Here is a 20,716-nt window from a genome sequence, read left to right on the forward strand (position 1 = left end):
CCAAAGGTGTGAAAAGTATCACTCAGGGTTCTGCACCAAATTTTGCAACAAGTGTAAAAGAAATGGTCATAGCGCGGCGAAGTGTGAGGTCTACGGACCAGGGGTTAATAGAACGAAAGGAACAAATGGTGTCGGAACGAGTAATGGCGGAGCAAGTAGTGTCGGAGCAAGTTATGCCAATGTAGTTTGTTATAAATTTGGAAAACCGGGCCACATTATTAGAAATTGCCCGAACCAGGAGAACACGAATGGACAAGGCCGCGAAAGAGTTTTCAATATTAATGCGGCAGAGGCACAGGAAGACCCGGAGCTTGTTACGGGTACGTTTCTTATTGACAATAAATATGCTTACGTTTTATTTGATTCGGGTGCGGATAGAAGCTATATGAGTAGAGATTTTTGTGCTAAATTAAGTTGTCCATTGACGCCTTTGGATATTAAATTTTTACTCGAATTAGCAAATGGTAAATTAATTTCAGCAGATAATATATGTCGGAATCGAGAAATTAAACTGGTTAGCGAAACATTTAAGATTGATTTGATACCAGTAGAGTTAGGGAGTTTTGATGTGATAATCGGTATGGACTGGTTGAAAGAAGTGAAAGCAGAGATCGTTTGTTACAAAAATGCAATTCGCATTATACGAGAAAAAGGAAAACCCTTAATGGTGCACGGAGAAAAGGGCAACACGAAGCTACATCTTATTAGTAATTTGAAGGCACAAAAACTAATAAGAAAAGGTTGTTATGCTGTTCTAGCACACGTCGAGAAAGTACAAACTGAAGAAAAGAGCATCAATGATATTCCCATTGCAAAAGAATTTCCCGATGTATTTCCGAAAGAATTACCGGGATTACCCCCACATCGATCCGTTGAATTTCAAATAGATCTTGTACTAGGAGCTGCACCAATAGCTCGTGCCCCTTACAGACTCGCACCCAACGAGATGAAAGAACTGCAAAGCCAATTACAAGAACTTTTAGAGCGTGGTTTCATTCGACCAAGCACATCACCGTGGGGAGCTCCTGTTTTGTTTGTCAAGAAAAAAGATGGTACATTCAGGTTGTGTATCGACTACCGAGAGTTGAACAAACTTACCATCAAGAACCGCTACCCACTACCGAGAAGTGACGACTTATTTGATCAACTACAAGGCTCGTCTGTTTATTCAAAGATTGACTTACGTTCCGGGTATCATCAAATGCGGGTGAAAGAAGATGATATTCCAAAGACTGCTTTCAGAACACGTTACGGTCATTACGAGTTTATGGTCATGCCGTTTGGTTTAACTAATGCACCAGCTGTGTTCATGGACCTTATGAACCGGGTGTGTGGACCATACCTTGACAAGTTTGTCATTGTTTTCATTGATGACATACTTATTTACTCAAAGAATGACCAAGAACACGGTGAACATTTGAGAAAGGTGTTAGAAGTATTGAGGAAGGAAGAATTGTACGCTAAGTTTTCAAAGTGTGCATTTTGGTTGGAAGAAGTTCAATTCCTCGGTCACATAGTGAACAAAGAAGGTATTAAGGTGGATCCGGCAAAGATAGAAACTGTTGAAAAGTGGGAGACCCCGAAAACTCCGAAACACATACGCCAGTTTTTAGGACTAGCTGGTTACTACAGAAGGTTCATCCAAGACTTTTCTAGAATAGCAAAACCCTTGACCGCATTAACGCATAAAGGGAAGAAATTTGAATGGAATGATGAACAAGAGAAAGCGTTTCAATTATTGAAGAAAAAGCTAACTACGGCACCTATATTGTCATTGCCTGAAGGGAATGATGATTTTGTGATTTATTGTGACGCATCAAAGCAAGGTCTCGGTTGTGTATTAATGCAACGAACGAAGGTGATTGCTTATGCGTCTAGACAATTGAAGATTCACGAACAAAATTATACGACGCATGATTTGGAATTAGGCGCGGTTGTTTTTGCATTAAAGACTTGGAGGCACTACTTATATGGGGTCAAAAGTATTATATATACTGACCACAAAAGTCTTCAACACATATTTAATCAGAAACAACTGAATATGAGGCAGCGTAGGTGGATTGAATTATTGAATGATTACGACTTTGAGATTCGTTACCACCCGGGGAAGGCAAATGTGGTAGCCGATGCCTTGAGTAGGAAGGACAGAGAACCCATTCGAGTAAAATCTATGAATATAATGATTCATAATAACCTTACTACTCAAATAAAGGAGGCGCAACAAGGAGTTTTAAAAGAGGGAAATTTAAAGGATGAAATACCCAAAGGATCGGAGAAGCATCTTAATATTCGGGAAGACGGAACCCGGTATAGGGCTGAAAGTATTTAGGTACCAAAATTTGGAGATATGAGAGAAATGGTACTTAGAGAAGCTCATAAAACCAGATACTCAATACATCCAGGAACGGGGAAGATGTACAAGGATCTCAAGAAACATTTTTGGTGGCCGGGTATGAAAGCCGATGTTGCTAAATACGTAGGAGAATGTTTGACGTGTTCTAAGGTCAAAGCTGAGCATCAGAAACCATCAGGTCTACTTCAACAACCCGAAATCCCGGAATGGAAATGGGAAAACATTACCATGGATTTCATCACTAAATTGCCAAGGACTGCAAGTGGTTTTGATACTATTTGGGTAATAGTTGATCGTCTCACCAAATCAGCACACTTCCTGCCAATAAGAGAAGATGACAAGATGGAGAAGTTAGCACGACTGTATTTGAAGGAAGTCGTCTCCAGACATGGAATACCAATCTCTATTATCTCTGATAGGGATGGCAGATTTATTTCAAGATTCTGGCAGACATTACAGCAAGCATTAGGAACTCGTCTAGACATGAGTACTGCCTATCATCCACAAACTGATGGGCAGAGCGAAAGGACGATACAAACGCTTGAAGACATGCTACGAGCATGTGTTATTGATTTCGGAAACAGTTGGGATCGACATCTACCATTAGCAGAATTTTCCTACAACAACAGCTACCATTCAAGCATTGAGATGGTGCCGTTTGAAGCACTTTATGGTAGAAAGTGCAGGTCTCTGATTTGTTGGAGTGAAGTGGGGGATAGACAGATTACGGGTCCGGAGATTATACAAGAAACTACCGAGAAGATCATCCAAATTCAACAATGGTTGAAAACCGCCCAAAGTCGACAAAAGAGCTACGCTGACATTAAAAGAAAAGATATAGAATTTGAAATTGGAGAGATGGTCATGCTTAAAGTTGCACCTTGGAAAGGCGTTGTTCGATTTGGTAAACGAGGGAAATTAAATCCAAGGTATATTGGACCATTCAAGATTATTGATCGTGTCGGACCAGTAGCTTACCGACTTGAGTTACCTCAACAACTCACGGCTGTACATAACACTTTCCACGTCTTGAATTTGAAGAAATGTTTTGCTAAAGAAGATCTCACTATTCCGTTAGATGAAATCCAAATCAACGAAAAACTTCAATTCATCGAAGAACCCGTCGAAATAATGGATCGTGAGGTTAAAAGACTTAAGCAAAACAAGATACCAATTGTTAAGGTTCGATGGAATGCTCGTAGAGGACCCGAGTTCACCTGGGAGCGTGAAGATCAGATGAAGAAGAAATACCCGCATCTATTTCCAGAAGATTCGTCAACACCTTCAACAGCTTAAAATTTCGGGACGAAATTTATTTAACGGGTAGGTACTGTAGTGACCCAAACTTTTCCATGTTTATATATATTAATTGAGATTGATATTTACATGATTAAATGTTTCCAACATGTTAAGCAATCAAACTTGTTAAGACTTGATTAATTGAAATAGGTTTCATATAGACAATTGACCACCCAAGTTGACCGGTGATTCACGAACGTTAAAACTTGTAAAAACTATATGATGACATATATATGGATATATATATAGTTAACATGATATTATGATAAGTAAACATATCATTAAGTATATTAACAATGAACTACATATGTAAAAACAAGACTATTAACTTAATGATTTTTAAACGAGACATATATGTAACGATTATCGTTGTAAAGACATTTAATGTATATATATCATATTAAGAGATATTCATACATGATAATATAATAATTTAAAATCTCATTTGATATTATAAACATTGGGTTAACAACATTTAACAAGATCGTTAACCTAAAGGTTTCAAAACAACACTTACATGTAACGACTAACGATGATTTAACGACTCAGTTAAAATGTATATACATGTAGTTTTTTAATATGTATTTATACACTTTTGAAAGACTTCAATACACTTATCAAAATACTTCTACTTAACAAAAATGCTTACAATTACATCCTCGTTCAGTTTCATCAACAATTCTACTCGTATGCACCCGTATTCGTACTCGTACAATACACAGCTTTTAGATGTATGTACTATTGGTCTATGCACTCCAATGATCAGCTCTTAGCAGCCCATGTGATTCACCTAACACATGTGGGAACCATCATTTGGCAACTAGCATGAAATATCTCATAAAATTACAAAAATATGAGTAATCATTTATGCCTTATTTACATGAAAACAAAATTACATATCCTTTATATCTAATCCATACACCATCGACCAAAAACACCTACAAAAACTTTCATTCTTCAATTTTCTTCATCTAATTGATATCTCTCAAGTTCTATCTTCAAGTTGTAAGTGTTCTTCATATATTCTACATGTTCTAGTTACATAAAATCAAGAATACTTTCAAGTTTGCTAGCTCACTTCCAATCTTGTAAGGTGATCATCCAACCTCAAGAAATTTTTGTTTATTACAGTAGGTTATCATTCTAATACAAGGTAATAATCATATTCAAACTTTGGTTCAATTTCTATAACTATAACAATCTTATTTCAAGTGATGATCTTACTTGAACTTGTTTTCGTGTCATGATTTTGCTTCAAGAACTTCGAGCCATTCAAGGATCCATTGAAGCTAGATCCATTTTTCTCTTTTCCAGTAGGTTTATCCAAGGAACTTAAGGTAGTAATGATGTTCATAACATCATTCGATTCATACATATAAAGCTATCTTATTCGAAGGTTTAAACTTGTAATCACTAGAACATAGTTTAGTTAATTCTAAACTTGTTCGCAAACAAAAGTTAATCCTTCTAACTTGACTTTTAAAATCAACTAAACACATGTTCTATATCTATATGATATGCTAACTTAATGATTTAAAACCTGGAAACACGAAAAACACCGTAAAACCGGATTTACGCCGTCGTAGTAACACCGCGGGCTGTTTTGGGTTAGTTAATTAAAAACTATGATAAACTTTGATTTAAAAGTTGTTATTCTGAGAAAATGATTTTTATTATGTACATGAAACTATATCCAAAAATTATAGTTAAACTCAAAGTGGAAGTATGTTTTCTAAAATGGTCATCTAGACGTCGTTCTTTCGACTGAAATGACTACCTTTACAAAAACGACTTGTAACTTATTTTTCCGACTATAAACCTATACTTTTTCTGTTTAGATTCATAAAATAGAGTTCAATATGAAACCATAGCAATTTGATTCACTCAAAACGGATTTAAAATGAAGAAGTTATGGGTAAAACAAGATTGGATAATTTTTCTCATTTTAGCTACGTGAAAATTGGTAACAAATCTATTTCAACCATAACTTAATCAACTTGTATTGTATATTATGTAATCTTGAGATACCATAGACACGTATACAATGTTTCGACCTATCATGTCGACACATCTATATATATTTCGGAACAACCATAGACACTCTATATGTGAATGTTGGAGTTAGCTATACAGGGTTGAGGTTGATTCCAAAATATATATAGTTTGAGTTGTGATCAATACTGAGATACGTATACACTGGGTCGTGGATTGATTCAAGATAATATTTATCGATTTATTTCTGTACATCTAATTGTGGACAACTAGTTGTAGGTTACTAACGAGGACAGCTGACTTAATAAACTTAAAACATCAAAATATATTAAAAGTGTTGTAAATATATTTTGAACATACTTTGATATATATGTATATATTGTTATAGGTTCGTGAATCAACCAGTGGCCAAGTCTTACTTCCCGACGAAGTAAAAATCTGTGAAAGTGAGTTATAGTCCCACTTTTAAAATCTAATATTTTTGGGATGAGAATACATGCAGGTTTTATAAATGATTTACAAAATAGACACAAGTACGTGAAACTACATTCTATGGTTGAATTATCGAAATCGAATATGCCCCTTTTTATTAAGTATGGTAATCTAAGAATTAGGGAACAGACACCCTAATTGACGCGAATCCTAAAGATAGATCTATCGGGCCCAACAAGCCCCATCCAAAGTACCGGATGCTTTAGTACTTCAAAATTTATATCATATCCGAAGGGTGTCCCGAAATGATGGGGATATTCTTATATATGCATCTTGTTAATATCGGTTACCAGGTGTTCACCATATGAATGATTTTTATCTCTATGTATGGGATGTGTATTGAAATATGAAATCTTGTGGTCTATTATTATGATTTGATATATATAGGTTAAACCTATAACTCACCAACATTTTTGTTGATGTTTTAAGCATGTTTATTCTCAGGTGATTATTAAGAGCTTCCGCTATCGCATACTTAAATAAGGACGAGATTTGGAGTCCATGCTTGTATGATATTGTGTAAAAACTGCATTCAAGAAACTTATTTTGTTGTAACATATTTGTATTGTAAACCATTATGTAATGATCGTGTGTAAACAGAATATTTTAGATTATCATTATTTGATAATCTACGTAAAGCTTTTTAAACCTTTATTGATGAAATAAAGGTTATGGTTTGTTTTAAAATGAATGCAGTCTTTGAAAAACTTCTCATATAGAGGTCAAAACCTCGTAACGAAATCTATTAATATGGAACGTTTTTAATCAATAAGAACGGGACATTTCATTTATCTCTTAGAATTATGACCTTCCATTCTGAAATTTTAAAAAGCACCCAGCCTACGAATCAAAGCATTTAACTTTGAAAAAGCTGAATGAAGCAGCAGAAACTGTAGACAACCGTAAATGACTTTAATTGTCGGAAGTTTGATGATAAAAAAATAGTATGTTGAAAAAGTTCAGAAAAGTTGAAACTGGAAAACGGATTAAACTAACCATGAAGGAGATCGAGGACAAATACAAGGACCAAACCCTATAATCAAAGAATCCAGGTAATTCTGGATCCGTTGAAATCTTTAGAGAATATCTTGCTCCGAAGTCATGTTAAAATCTTGAGGAAAATTTTTCATCATCAACCTTCGATCTTAGAAATTTCAAAATATCATAATAAATATCTTCGATATTTCTGAAGATATTTTCATAAATATTCTTGTCTGAAATCATTTATCTCATCACGCTACCAGTGTTACATCATATAAGAAACTGTTAGTTTCTATATTCTGTAAACTTTCAAGTTTAAACTATGAATGCTTTTGAAGTAGTGTTGGGAACTGATGCATGAGTTAGTATAATATAATGACACTTGATCAACGTGATTATATTATAGTAAGTCATGCTAAGTTTCTAATGGGACGTGATGATTCACAGATCATAACGTCATCATGTGCCATGTTACATAACTCTTTCATTCTACTTAACTTCTGAACTTATCAAGAAAGTATATTCTTGATAGTTCTATTCTCAGTAATTCAGGTAATTTGACAAATCAAATCGTGCTACTACCTTTCCTTTCTACCTGGTATATTATGATAATTCGAAACTCCATACCTACGAATTTTGGACCATTGCTTGCGGAAAAAAAAACAAAAGCATGAAGCTCCGAAATAGAAAGGGGGTATAAATCGCAGCAAATAAGAGAGAGCATTAACTGTGAATGACAATGATTATAGAAGACGGAAGTAGGAATTCTAAAATATAAGGGAGAATATAAAGCCAGATAACAACACATAAATTACAAACCGTGGATATTAATACGAATAGCAATATAAAAACACGGTAGAATTAAGAATAGTATCACCCCAAGGTAATAGTAGAAGTAAACAGATTTTTCTGGTGGAAGATTGAATAGAAGGAAGACAGAAATGATAATTAGAAAAATATCAATGATTAGAACTGGATTAAGCATTTTCACAATCTTTTGGATGTATGCACTAAGAAAGAAAGTATAGGAATGGTGAAAATAATGGAACGGAAGAGTTTAATTTATAATGGAAATATCAGACAGAGTAATCGAGGTAGATCACCGTATTTAATTATAGGGATCTTAATTTCCTTATTCGCCGAAGAACCAAATCTTTTAGATTTCGAAGATTTTCTTTAAATCCCTTGAATTCTGGAATTCAACCAAGACAACGTCAAAAGTTAAGACGCACCTTATTTTATGAATTCAACCATGACTAGTCAAAAGTTATGATGAAACATGTCTTTCTCATTTCACTATTTAATGATAGCTTCATTCGTACTCCTCGAATAATCGAATTATCTTATCCATATTACTCTATGGTAATAAAACTCTAGTTATCAACTCTTATTCGTCATGAAAACATTTTTATAGTTAGCCATGACGACCCCAATCAAATTTCGGGACGAAATTTCTTTAACGGGTAGGTACTGTGACGACCCGGAAATTTCCGACCAAATTTAAACTTAATCTTTGAATGTTTCCGACACGATAAGCAAAGTCTGTAGTGTTGAGTCTCGAAAATTTTGAAATGTTTCATATATGCAATTACCTTCGACCAGTTTCGACGATTCACGAACAATTAATTGTAAATAGGTATGTGTGTATATAAATGGTAATTGGAATATAATATTATATGTTGTTGTTATTAGAACGAATTATGTAAAATAAAATAAAAATAGGATATTATTATAATTATTATTTACAACAAACCTATATATAAATAAAATATATTAAAAAAAAATAAATATTAAATGATTATAATACTCGTTTGATGTTCCGATTGATACTAAGCAAGTTAAATTCAAACTTATATAATTTTAAAATAAACGATGATCCGAAAATGAGTTATATAAATTATAGGCTTATTAAAAATGTATTTAGGATCTAATTATTAAATTTTAAGACTTTTTATATTTTACCCAGAATTGAGAGGGACAGTTGATGTAATTTTTAATTAATAAATTAATGATCAAATTTCATACCACAATGACCAAAATAAATAAAGATATTTATTGTAAAAAAATTTGGGATCTTTCCGAAGACTTTTATCCGTCATTGAGTAACAACGGAGTACGATATACACTTCCTAATAGAAACTGTCGATAGATAAATTTAAAATTTATGGCTGCTAGGTTATTTTTACACGTTATTTATTATTATATTATTTTCGTTTTCAATTGATTGATCTAATAGTCATTATTGGAATAAAGTAGGGAATGTGTTACTGTATTTGTTTTGTTTGCTTCACAACAACTTAATGTACACACACACACACACACACACATATATATATATATATATGTATATATATATATATATATATATATGTATATATATATATATATATATATATATATATATATATATATATATATATATATATATATATATATATATATATATATATATATATATATATTATATACATAGATGCATTGTATGCAATCATCACCACACTTAAATTTAAATTAGTGCTCGTTTTTCCTTCTTTGTGTTAATTGACAAACAAACCAAAATGGGGCCACCCTACAACAAATTTCTCCTACTAATGTGGTCAATTATGGTTAATTAACTTTTAGATAAATCTATTATATTGTATCAAGAATATCACAATCTATATGAATGCCCACTACACTCATTCAATAATATTCTATTCATTCTTCCATATTATGGTTCACAGTTAATTCCTTTAAACGAAGATCATCACCTTTCACCACCAAACACTCACCATATTCACTTTGATCACCACATCACTTCCACCGCGACCTTGAATCACCACCATAGTACGTCCTTACTACACCCAAGAACCACCACCATCACGTTCAACCACCTTCAATCATCATAATAACTCACCACCACTTGTACGTCGGTTCTTAATTTCCGGTTCATCAAAACCCACCACGTAAATACTTATGGTCATTAACCAAAAATCTATCACTCCACATATAACCATCGTGAGTCACCATAACCACCACAAAATTCCTCTCTCTCTCTCTCCTCTCTCTCTCTACACTTTCTTCTTCTTCTTCATTGAAAACCATCGACCACCACCACTGCAAACACCGTTGCTATTGTTACAGCCTTCATCTCCACCACTACAACACCATTACAACCACCACCACCACTATCATCACTTATTGAACCACCATCGTGATCTACAGCCAACAACCACCATGAAATCATAACCCACCATCAAAACACCACCATTATTATTATTATTTTTCCTTGAATTTTGTTTTATCTTTCGGTTACGAACACGATCACTTCAGAACCACTATACCACGTGAACCATCACCATAAACTACCCAATATCCATTACCATCATAAACTGCAACATCGACTGCTGCAGTGATGATGATGGAGATACAGTAAACACGATGCTAATCACAGCTTGCTGTTTATTGTTCGTCTACTGCTACTGTACCTTTTGATCCTATTGAATACCGAGAAAGAAGATAGATAAAAGTGGTGATGAACAGTAACGATTATGATGATGGGTGTTATGTTAAGGAAGATGATGATGATGATAGTGGTAAGCTGTTTGTGGTTATGATTAAGAAGGCGAATCTGAAATACGGGTTATATAGATATATAGTGTTTGAATACTTTCACAAATAAACGCACAGCTCAGATGGTTAGGAGAAGTGTCAGATATGCTGGGGGTCGCGAGTTCAATCCTAGCTTGCAGCAAATTTTTTTTTTAAATAACAAACTACTATTGGATCAGGCTTTAGTAAATGGGCTAAACATGTAGATTATGACTTAGGGCCGTTAACTTCCTATTTCAGTCGGGCTTATTAAATTGATTGTTGGGTCGTTAAGGTTTATGCTGTTGGGCCGTATAAGTACTTGGGCCATTAATTGGTAATTAGGTTCATATAAATTGGGTTTTAGTTTAAGAACAAGAAAACAGAAAAATTCAGGTTAAGATAATTGGTCTGTGAGCTAAATCAGAAAAGCATGGACAGAGTAATGATTGGGTATGTTGGTGGGGAGCGAGAGGTTTTGGGTTCGAGCCCGGGCTAGGGCATTATTTTTTTTAGGAACTCACTCTTCAAAGGTTGTAAACTTATTCTTATTACTATTCTTATTTTCATTATTATTATTATTATTATTATTATTATTAATATTATTATTATTATTATTATTATTATTATTATTATTATTATACTAATACCAATCCTGAGATCATAATTACTATATTATTAATATCATTAATACTAATATAATTGAGATTACGAATGTTAAGATAAAAATGACTAAAGTTGTGATCATGGATATAGTTAAGTAAATTACTACCGAAAAGTATAATTAAAAACACGTTTATGAGTAAAAATGGATATAAATACAATTAAGTCGTGATTAAATAACATTATCATTTTTATTAAGATTATTATTAATATTAAGAATAACCTGTTTATTAAAATCATCAGCTAAATTATTATTAGTATTATCATTAAAACTATCATATTTATTAACAACTATCATTTTTATTAAAGTTATCATTATTAGTAAAATTATCATTATATATAAAATTAGCATTTTTATTAAAATTATCATTATTATTATTATTATTATTATTATTATTATTATTATTATTATTATTATTATTATTATTATTATTATTATTATTATTATTATTATTATTAAGAGTATCATCATTATTATTATTTTTATCATTATTATTATTAGTATCATTAATATATCAAATAAAGACTTTCTATATAAAAATATACTTACGACATAAAACATAACTATATTATTATCAATATTACATATTATATTAAATAATATTTTAATGAGTAATTACTATAATAAAAATTTAATATGATAAGTATGAGTTATATAGAATATACATAGATTAAATATAAATTTATCTATATAACATATAATATAACAAGTATAATATTATTAATAATATATAAACTTGTTCGATTACTATTTTGTGTTAATATATATACTTGATATAGGTTCGTGAATCCAAGGCCAACCCTGCATTGTTCAATGTCGTCATATATATTTTTACTACAAAATACAGTATAGTAAGTTTCATTACTCCCTTTTTAAATGCTTTTGCAATATATATTTTTGGGACTGAGAATACATGCGCTTTTATAACTGTTTTACGAAATAGACACAAGTAATCGAAACTACATTATATGGTTGAATGATCGAAGACGAATATGCCCCTTTTGCTTGGTAACCTAAGAATTAGTAAACCGATCTACTAATTGACGAGAATCCTAAAGATAGATCTATTAGGCCTAACGAACCCCATCAGTTGTAGCGAATGCTTTAGTACTTCGATGTTGTTTTATCATGTCCGATGGATGTCCCGAAATTATAGGGGATATTCTTATATGCATCTTGTTAATGTCGGTTAGCAGGTGTTCAATCCATATGAATGATTTTTGTCTCTATGCATGGGACGTATATTTATGAGAACTGAATATGAAAATCTTGTGGTCTATTAAATTTATGGAAATGATTATTTATGTTAAACTAATGAACTCACCAACCTTTTGGTTGACATTTGAAAGCATGTTTATTCTCAGGTACGAAAGAAATCTTCCGCTGTGCATTTGCTCATTTTAGAGATATTACTTGGAGTCATTCATGACATATTTCAAAAGACGTTGCATTCGAGTCGTTGAGTTCATCAAGATTATTATTAAGTCAATTATAGTTGGATATATTATGAAATGGTATGCATGCCGTCAACTTTCGTTGAAATGAAAGTTTGTCTTTTAAAAACGAATGCAATGTTTGTAAAATGTATCATATAGAGGTAAAGTACCTCGCGATGTAACCAAATATAATGTATTCATCCAGATGGATTAGGATGGGTCTTTACATAAAAGATAATGATAATAACAATAATAATCTACTTCTTATCATGTTGTAAAATGTACTAATGTTTCGAAATATATAGAAGTACGTTTTATGTCTTTGAAACAATATATATGTAAGCTTTAATATACTTTGTCTATATATACACGTTTCACATAACACGTTTATTACGTAGATGTTTAACTAAAATGAATATGTATAACGTTATACGTTTAATACATTGTTAACGTTTCAAGTCATATAATGGATTTCATAACATATTTTCATAGCAACCAAACCGTTTAATGCTTTATTAATATATCACCATTTAATACACACACACACACACACACACACACACATATATATATATATATATATATATATATATATATATATATATATATATATATATATGTATGTATGTATATATATATATATATATATATGTATGTATATATAAATATACATACATATCTATTCACACATAATTGTTCGTGAATCGTCGGGCACGGTCAAAGGGTAATTAATTACATGAATGTAGTTCCAAAATTTTGAGATTCAACATTACAGACTTAACTTATCATGTCGGAAGCATATAAAGATCAAGTTTAAATTTGGTCAGAAATTTACGGGTTGTCACATTACTCATGTATTGAATCGAGAAATTCTGGTATATGTGGGTTAAAGTAACAGTGTGTGGCCTGAGAAGCACTGAGCTGGACCTCTCCTTTACATTATACAAACCGTAATAAAAGTTAGCGTTAGACCAGTTACAAACGTATGAGTAAGTCATGGTATTTGTTAGTGACTATGTAAAGGATTTTGGATTTTGATACATACCACGATAGACCTTTGGTCGACATAAACTGACCGCTAAGATGACGGGTTTTTCCATAGAATCATACGTGTCTGTATCAAAAGCCATAGCTAGGTCATTCCAGAGGGTGAGCTGAATTGTATTTCCGCTACACAAATGCCACATTTGTTAGAACTGTTAAACGCAAACAAAGTGGTATACAATTAATAGAAGCTAGAGCTGCATTTACAAAATTCGAGTAAGTAATTTAATCATGTTGTTTGTAAAATGTAGGAGCAACTTACTTCAGGTTTGTGAGGTCGATCGTCCTTCGTATAGCTTGATTATGGTTAACATCTCCCATCACTATCGGATCTTCGAGTCGTTCAATGCACCCGATGTAGTCTGGTTGTGTCAATAACATATTAGTTAGTACGCAATTTCTTTTAAACATAGATGTTATTACAGTCAACTTACCTGCAAGTACGGTAGTGTTTGGCAAGCGTGTACGTAACTGGTTATAAGCCACAAACTGGAAATAGTGCTCCGGAAACAGTATCCCAGGCATAAGCTCAAAAGTTGTGTTCCTATCAAAAGAAAGGGTCGTTGACCTGGGTAGCACCTTCTCCCACCTAGTTGTTGCGTGGCAAGAGAAATTCCTTATCATATAGACTGAATTTAAATTCGTTAGCTCATCTAAAAAAATCCTTGTCAGAATAACGCATGTTGACAAGCATAGGGTAGCTCTGTAGAATTATACATAAAAATGTCAGGTAGACTTTTTAAAATGAATCCCAAAAAATATTGATGTAAAGGGTTGATGAAAGAATACCATCTCATCGATTAGCATGCAGCAGTACCCGTTTGGTGCTTGAGTGTGAAAATTGTGAGTTACCCACTTTCGGTAAATTCTTGCAGCGATAGTCCTATTTCTATCGCCTGCTCCAAGTTGTGCCAATGCTGTAATCTGTGCCATACTGTGAAACTCCAAAAAAGAAATAATATTATAATTCCAAAAAAATTATTCACTATATACATAATGTTCCTGCGGACGTGTTGTTTTAATCGACAGTATGAGCAACCGGGGTTGCATCGAAGTCAGCTATTGCGGAAAGGAAATATGTGTAGACGATATTTTTAGTGACGTTTACTTGTTGGCCCTCATGCTGTCTAATCAGTATTTTCAAACCATCTGGTGATGTAGCCCTTGAGAGTGCAACATACAGCTGCCCGTGGCCAAAAATTGGTTTAGGTAGATAAACGCCTATTTTGTTCAGCGACTGGCCCTGGCTCTTAATTGCATACGAAACTTTTAGCGGGAACTGCTGCCTTTTTAGCTCATAAGGTAATGTTGGTTCTTTGTGGATGAGGTTAATCCTCGGGAAGAAGACCTTTTCACCAACCCTTGTGCCCGTGATAATCTCAGCTTCAACTGCTTTAGTTAGGAGCTGAGTAATTATCATCCTGGTACCATTACAAAGGCCGCCTGCGACATTAATATTCTGCAACAAAATAGCTGATACCCCTATTTTTAGCTCGAGAAAGTGCGGTGGCAGGCCAGGGTAATTTAGCGTGTTCAAGTATTCTGTTGGATATAGTAGTTCTGACTCACCACCGTCATTCCCTTGTGGTGTAGCAGTATCATAACTTGCATAGGTTGTAACCGGGCCATCAACCATATCGATGACCAACTTATTTATGGTGTCTGCTGCATCGTTTTTCGGGCAAACAATCGCTTTTTATTGTAATTCTACAGCATTGGGATTCTGCAACGTTTCTGGGGGGTAGATAAAAGAAATTAGATTCTCCAGCCCATTGTCATCATCAGGAACACAGTAGGTATCAGGAATTTGTACCCAACTACTATTAACCGGGTCTTCCAAATCACGTGTTCCAACCTCGCCATTTCCAATATCCAGTAACCATGCAGAGAAAGCAGTGTTTCTTTCCTTCTCCGATGGCGACAGCCCTGGCTGCATTAATCGCATATTTTAGCTAAGTACAAACACCTTGAATTCCTGCCAAAAATACGAAGATGTGATGCAAGAACGTACTATAGTCGATTTCTTGCCTTTTTATTGACGGGTAATGTTTGTTTAAAGTCACCACCGAGAATCATAGACTTACCTCCGAATGGAGAATTTTTGTTGCCGAGAATGTCTCGCAGGCTGTGATCAAGTGCTTCAAAGTATCGTTTATTATTCATGGGTGCCTCGTCCCACACAATAAGATCTGTGCTTTCGAGTAGCTTGGCCATCTGGGTGTTTTTGTTTACATTGCACATTGGCTCATCGGTAAGGTCAATTGGTAGCTTGAATCGAGAATGAGCAGTTCTGCCCAAAGGCAGTAACAAAGATGCGATTCCGGATGATGCTACAGCAAGAACAATTTTTCCGTTGGCCCTTAGCCCCGTGATTATGGCCTTCTATAAGAATGTCTTGCCCGTGCCACCATGACCATAAACGAACACAAGTTCTGTCCTGTTGTTTGAGGAAGCATCACGTATCAGCTCGTAGATTCTTTTCTTCTTCACATTCATCCTTGATTCTAGATGATACAGCTCCTCACTAAGTGATTCACGGTCGTAGTTTCTCTCCTCCATGATCAAACAGTTTGCAAGATCTAGTAGAAGGTCATATGGTAGAGGTGGCAATGCGAAGTCGTTGAGTGTCTTTCCACACTGGTTTAGGAGAATTTCAACCTCATATAGAACATAATTATGCAGGACATCACTGTTTATGTGTAGCTTTGCCATCTTCAAAGAGGCCGCTGCTCGTAGAGGTATGTCCTCAGACATCATTTCCCAGTGCTTTTCCCAAAGAGAAAGCGGATTCGAGACCACAGAATACACCAGAATGTGGGTAAAAATCGACCGTAGCTGAGAAGCTGTGGCGGATGCCGATGCTTCTTCTAGCATTATAGTCCATTCTTTATCATCACCAAGGAGCCCAGCGGCCTCGCAAGCAGAACGGTATGTCTGGTATTCAACCTGGTTTACGGTTCTAATATCTACAAAGCTTGTGCACCCCTTTTGATGGCACAAAAGCATTCTTAGGAAAAAAGCTTTTCCGAATGCGGGATGTATGTATGACATCCTTCCAATTGAAGACTTGTTAATATTCACTCTACGTTTCCAGGTTTTTTGTGCTTGATACCAAACAAATTCAGACAGGAAATCCAAATATGTTAGGTGCCTGCCAGTGGAAGAAGAAGCATTATAACATAGCCACTCAATCAGAGTAGTTTTCTTCTGTTCTGTGTTTTTGACAATTTCTTGAAGCGGTTGCTTTCCACGGAACTTCATAAGCTGCATATTCTCCTAATGGACAGCCAGGATCTGAACTGCCGGTTCACGATGATGAATTGGGAAGTTAAAAATACGCCAGCAAGCTTCATGCGGGCAAATGAAACGGGCATCTATAAAATTCTGAACTTCATGTACTGGTTGAGAGACATGTGGCCTCGTGGGGCTGTTACTACCGACTGGTTTGGATATGCGAGTAGCAATGCGATCGGTACCCTTTGAAATGTATTTGAACAGGTATTTGATCAGGCTTGTTGAGCCACAGCACTCAACATTTATATGAGCTTGGAAAGTCATACAAAGTAGTCTGTTGTAAGGAACTACATAGCTGTTATCGAGATGGACCCCGGAACGCGTTGAATACACACCAGTATTACGCCTTCGGTAGTGTGCACGGCCATCAGCATCAAAGAAGGTTTTATCGCCATCAGCATCAAAGAAGGTTTTATCGTTGTATTTTTTTGGGAATTTTTTTGTGCAAGTAGGCCCTTCCATGCATGTTGCACGTAAGTTTAGGATGCTACAAGATCCATGCATCATAGTGGCGGAGATCACCGCGTAACCAGCGAGGTCGGTTCTCGGGTCAGGAAGTTCAGCAGATATGTAATCATCTATTCTTTTGCTTATAGGTGATGAGGATGAGGAATGCAACCACACTAATGTATGAAAATGGGGTAACCCTCTTTTCTGGAACTCAATGGTATATAGAACTGAAAAAAGTTGGAAAAAATGTTGTTAGAAACGATTAAAGAAATATATAAACGGCAGAATCAACTAAATACAAAAGTAAGGGGAAATTATGTTGTAGTATTACCTCCTCTAAAGTCACCTAGTGGTTTCCCGTCTTTTAAAAAAGCAACAAATTCTTTGACTTTGAAGTGGAAAACATGCGCGACAATATTAGCTCGGTCTGATGCAGTAAGCCGAGGAAAAGGCTGCAGATACCGAGCTATTTCTGGTCACCTAACGTTGCATGTAAAAGTGACAAAGAACTGTGGATTCCCAAAAACATGACAAATCGCCAGGGCATCAAGGTAGTGGCTGTACATATAACAGGGACCACTGGTGAAAGAAGCTGGGAGGATAGTTCTACTGCCCACATCTGAACCGTTCCGATCACCTCTACTAATGGCGTCGTACAAACCCGAGAGGTAATCTTTTCTGATGTCTTTCTATTTCTTCCTAATGTAATCCATCCGATCTAATTCAATACTACAATAGACTGTGACAATGTACTTCTGAAAAGGTCGCCCCAGCCTTAACATGAGGCTGTAAGAATTGAACCTATCATGAAGCTGGTAGCAATAGAACATATTCATCGTCATTTTTCTAACCTGACCACCAGTGGAACCTGGAGCATCAACCAACTTTAAATCGGGATGGAAACCTGGTTCACCAAAAAAGAACATCAATGGGAATTGTAGCGACATATATGACGGATGGAGTTTGTTAACTCGCCTTGGCTACACAGACCTTGGGTGGATTATTACATCGTAATCCGAAAGTGCCTGCGGACCAGCATCAAAGACCATAGCCCCTATTGCATCAGAAGTAGGAAGGCTATGCTGCTTTGATCCGGTGACACTGAAAATCGAATCTTGAAAGTAAGAATCTCGACAGAATTACATTTATCTCTGGCCGTCCGAAACAGTCTCACAAGCTCGTTATGCGAATCGAGCAAATGAATAAGCTTGCGCACAATACCTTCACATATTCGATCTGAATCTCCGCCACCAAAATGGGCCATTCGGTTTTCAACCTCGCTGCCTGTATCATAGATGTAAAGCTACAGGAACCTCGGACGCGTTCCCGGTTAAGGGCACAGGGAACCAATCCAGTGGTTAATGTGGCCCGAAACTTTGAAAACATACGAAGACCGGTCGTCATTTATGGTCTCATCAATGCGAGCACTGAAAGAGGTCATACTGAATATCTGATTGTAAGCACGGACGTTATTCATGAAACCACGTGTTTCTAAAAGTTCCTTCAAAGCGTCAGGAGGTTCTTCATAGCTTGTTAACTGCACACGGCCGTTCTCACAGCAACAATGATAGTGGAGTTTTTTGTCCTTAAAATATGATCTGATGTGTTCGGCATGCCAAAATAGGGCTCCGCAATGGGCACAAACGTATGTGCAATCACCACAGTCACGATACAAAGGAGGGATAGCTGAAAAAAGGAAAAAACAATCAAGACAACAAATCCAAGGGGCGTAAGTGGCTTTAAAAATACAAAACAAGGATGAAACAACAGGGCAAGAATAACAAATATACGACAACATTGCCAAAGTATGCATAAAAGTACTTGCTAGAGAAGCACTAGAGAAACACCCAAAAAATGCCAATGAGTGCATTGAGGGAAATACACCACCCGAAGAATCGAAAGCTGCAGATAAACTATATATGGGTGTAGCTCCATGTTGAAGTAATGGAGCAAGTAACTGCAGTGCAGGCCTGGAATTTACGATGCCTGGTCAAAAAGGAATTTACAAATTCACAAATAAGATCTAAAAACAGCTAACAGACACAGGAAAAAAGAGGTAAAAAATTTATAAGAATTGCAAGAATACCTAACGTATGATTGTAAGTTGTTGATGACGATGCTTCCAAATTACAACTGCGTAGAGATGCCCGCTTTGCCGCTTGGTGTACAGAGACCACATCATTGGGTGTATCTATTTTGTCATCCTTTTTTTTTCTTTTTCTCGCAGCTCTCACCATTATAATCAGCAACACAATTATGAAGACAAAAAAAATAACAGCACTATAGAGACGAAGCATTCCATCAACGAACGGTAGCACATAATATCGAAGGAACAATACAGCCCACGATAACAACATATTAAATAACAGAAAAGGCAAAGAAATTACCTGGAAGGATGAACTGCAATTGTACGGGCCTGAATTAAAGGCAATAATTTTTAAAGATGTTAATATCAATTAATAAACCCTAATGCAATTTATTTATAAGATTACAGGGGAAAACAATCAAAATGGTAAAAAAAAAAAAAAAAATAGAAATGAATAAACTCCATTTTAATTATTTTGCTATTTCCTATGGTGTTTGTAAACAAAAGTTTAGGAAGTTATATGAAACAAATTTATGTTAACTATTCAAACTAATTTGAAGATAATGGTGCTATTTTGCTTTTTCATATGTTGTTTGTAAACAAAAGTTCAAGAAGTTCTAAATAACAAATTTATGTTAACTATTCAAACTAATTTGCACATATGGTGCAAAGTAGTTTATGATACATATAAATATAAGAGGTCAAAACATACACAGATACAGAGATATTTTCAATTGTAGTTAAATACGTTTAAAAAAAACATAAACATGCTGTTCAAGATTTTTGCAATGGAAGTTAAAAAAACACAAACATACTGACCTAAAGAGGTTCTAAATAACAAATACATGTTCTGTCAAAACATACATATATACAGAGATGTTTTCAATGCAAGTTAAATACGTTTTAAAAAGAAATATAAACACACTGTTCAGGAATTTTGCAATGGAATTTTAAAAAACACAAACAAGCTAACCTGAAGAGGTTTTAAATAAGAAATATATGTTGATTATTATTCAAACTATTTCACACATCATAATTCAAAAGCTTCTAAAAAA

General features: G+C 34.7%; 2 protein-coding genes across 2 annotated transcripts; both read right to left on the reverse strand.

The window, feature by feature from the left end:
* Positions 1–14,849: 14,849 nt before the first annotated feature.
* Positions 14,850–15,467, reverse strand: LOC139850083 (uncharacterized). Its single transcript, XM_071839677.1, has one exon. The coding sequence runs from the start codon at positions 15,465–15,467 to the stop codon at positions 14,850–14,852; it is 618 nt and encodes a 205-aa protein (XP_071695778.1).
* Positions 15,468–15,527: 60 nt separating this feature from the next.
* On the reverse strand, positions 15,528–17,101 carry LOC139850085 (uncharacterized). Its single transcript, XM_071839678.1, has 3 exons — positions 16,231–17,101; positions 15,916–16,161; positions 15,528–15,757 (listed from the first exon to the last, which is right to left on the reverse strand). Exons 1-3 carry the CDS (start codon positions 17,099–17,101, stop codon positions 15,528–15,530), a joined length of 1,347 nt encoding a protein of 448 aa, XP_071695779.1.
* Between the last annotated feature and the right edge of the window lie 3,615 nt (positions 17,102–20,716).

Source organism: Rutidosis leptorrhynchoides, chromosome 5, assembly GCF_046630445.1.
Source record: "Rutidosis leptorrhynchoides isolate AG116_Rl617_1_P2 chromosome 5, CSIRO_AGI_Rlap_v1, whole genome shotgun sequence".
In the NCBI taxonomy this organism is placed as follows: Eukaryota; Viridiplantae; Streptophyta; class Magnoliopsida; order Asterales; family Asteraceae; genus Rutidosis; species Rutidosis leptorrhynchoides.

Excerpts from the sequence above, each read along its gene's own strand:
- LOC139850083 (XM_071839677.1), bottom strand. The coding sequence starts at position 15,467 with ATGGTTGATGGCCCGGTTACAACCTATGCAAGTTATGATACTGCTACA.
- LOC139850085 (XM_071839678.1), bottom strand. The coding sequence starts at position 17,101 with ATGCAGCTTATGAAGTTCCGTGGAAAGCAACCGCTTCAAGAAATTGTC. Across the intron at positions 16,162-16,230 it reads TTATGGTCATGGTGGCACGG|CATCATCCGGAATCGCATCT; the intron begins GCAAGACATTCT and ends TTCTTGCTGTAG. Across the intron at positions 15,758-15,915 it reads CAAAAATTCTCCATTCGGAG|GGCTGTCGCCATCGGAGAAG; the intron begins GTAAGTCTATGA and ends TAATGCAGCCAG.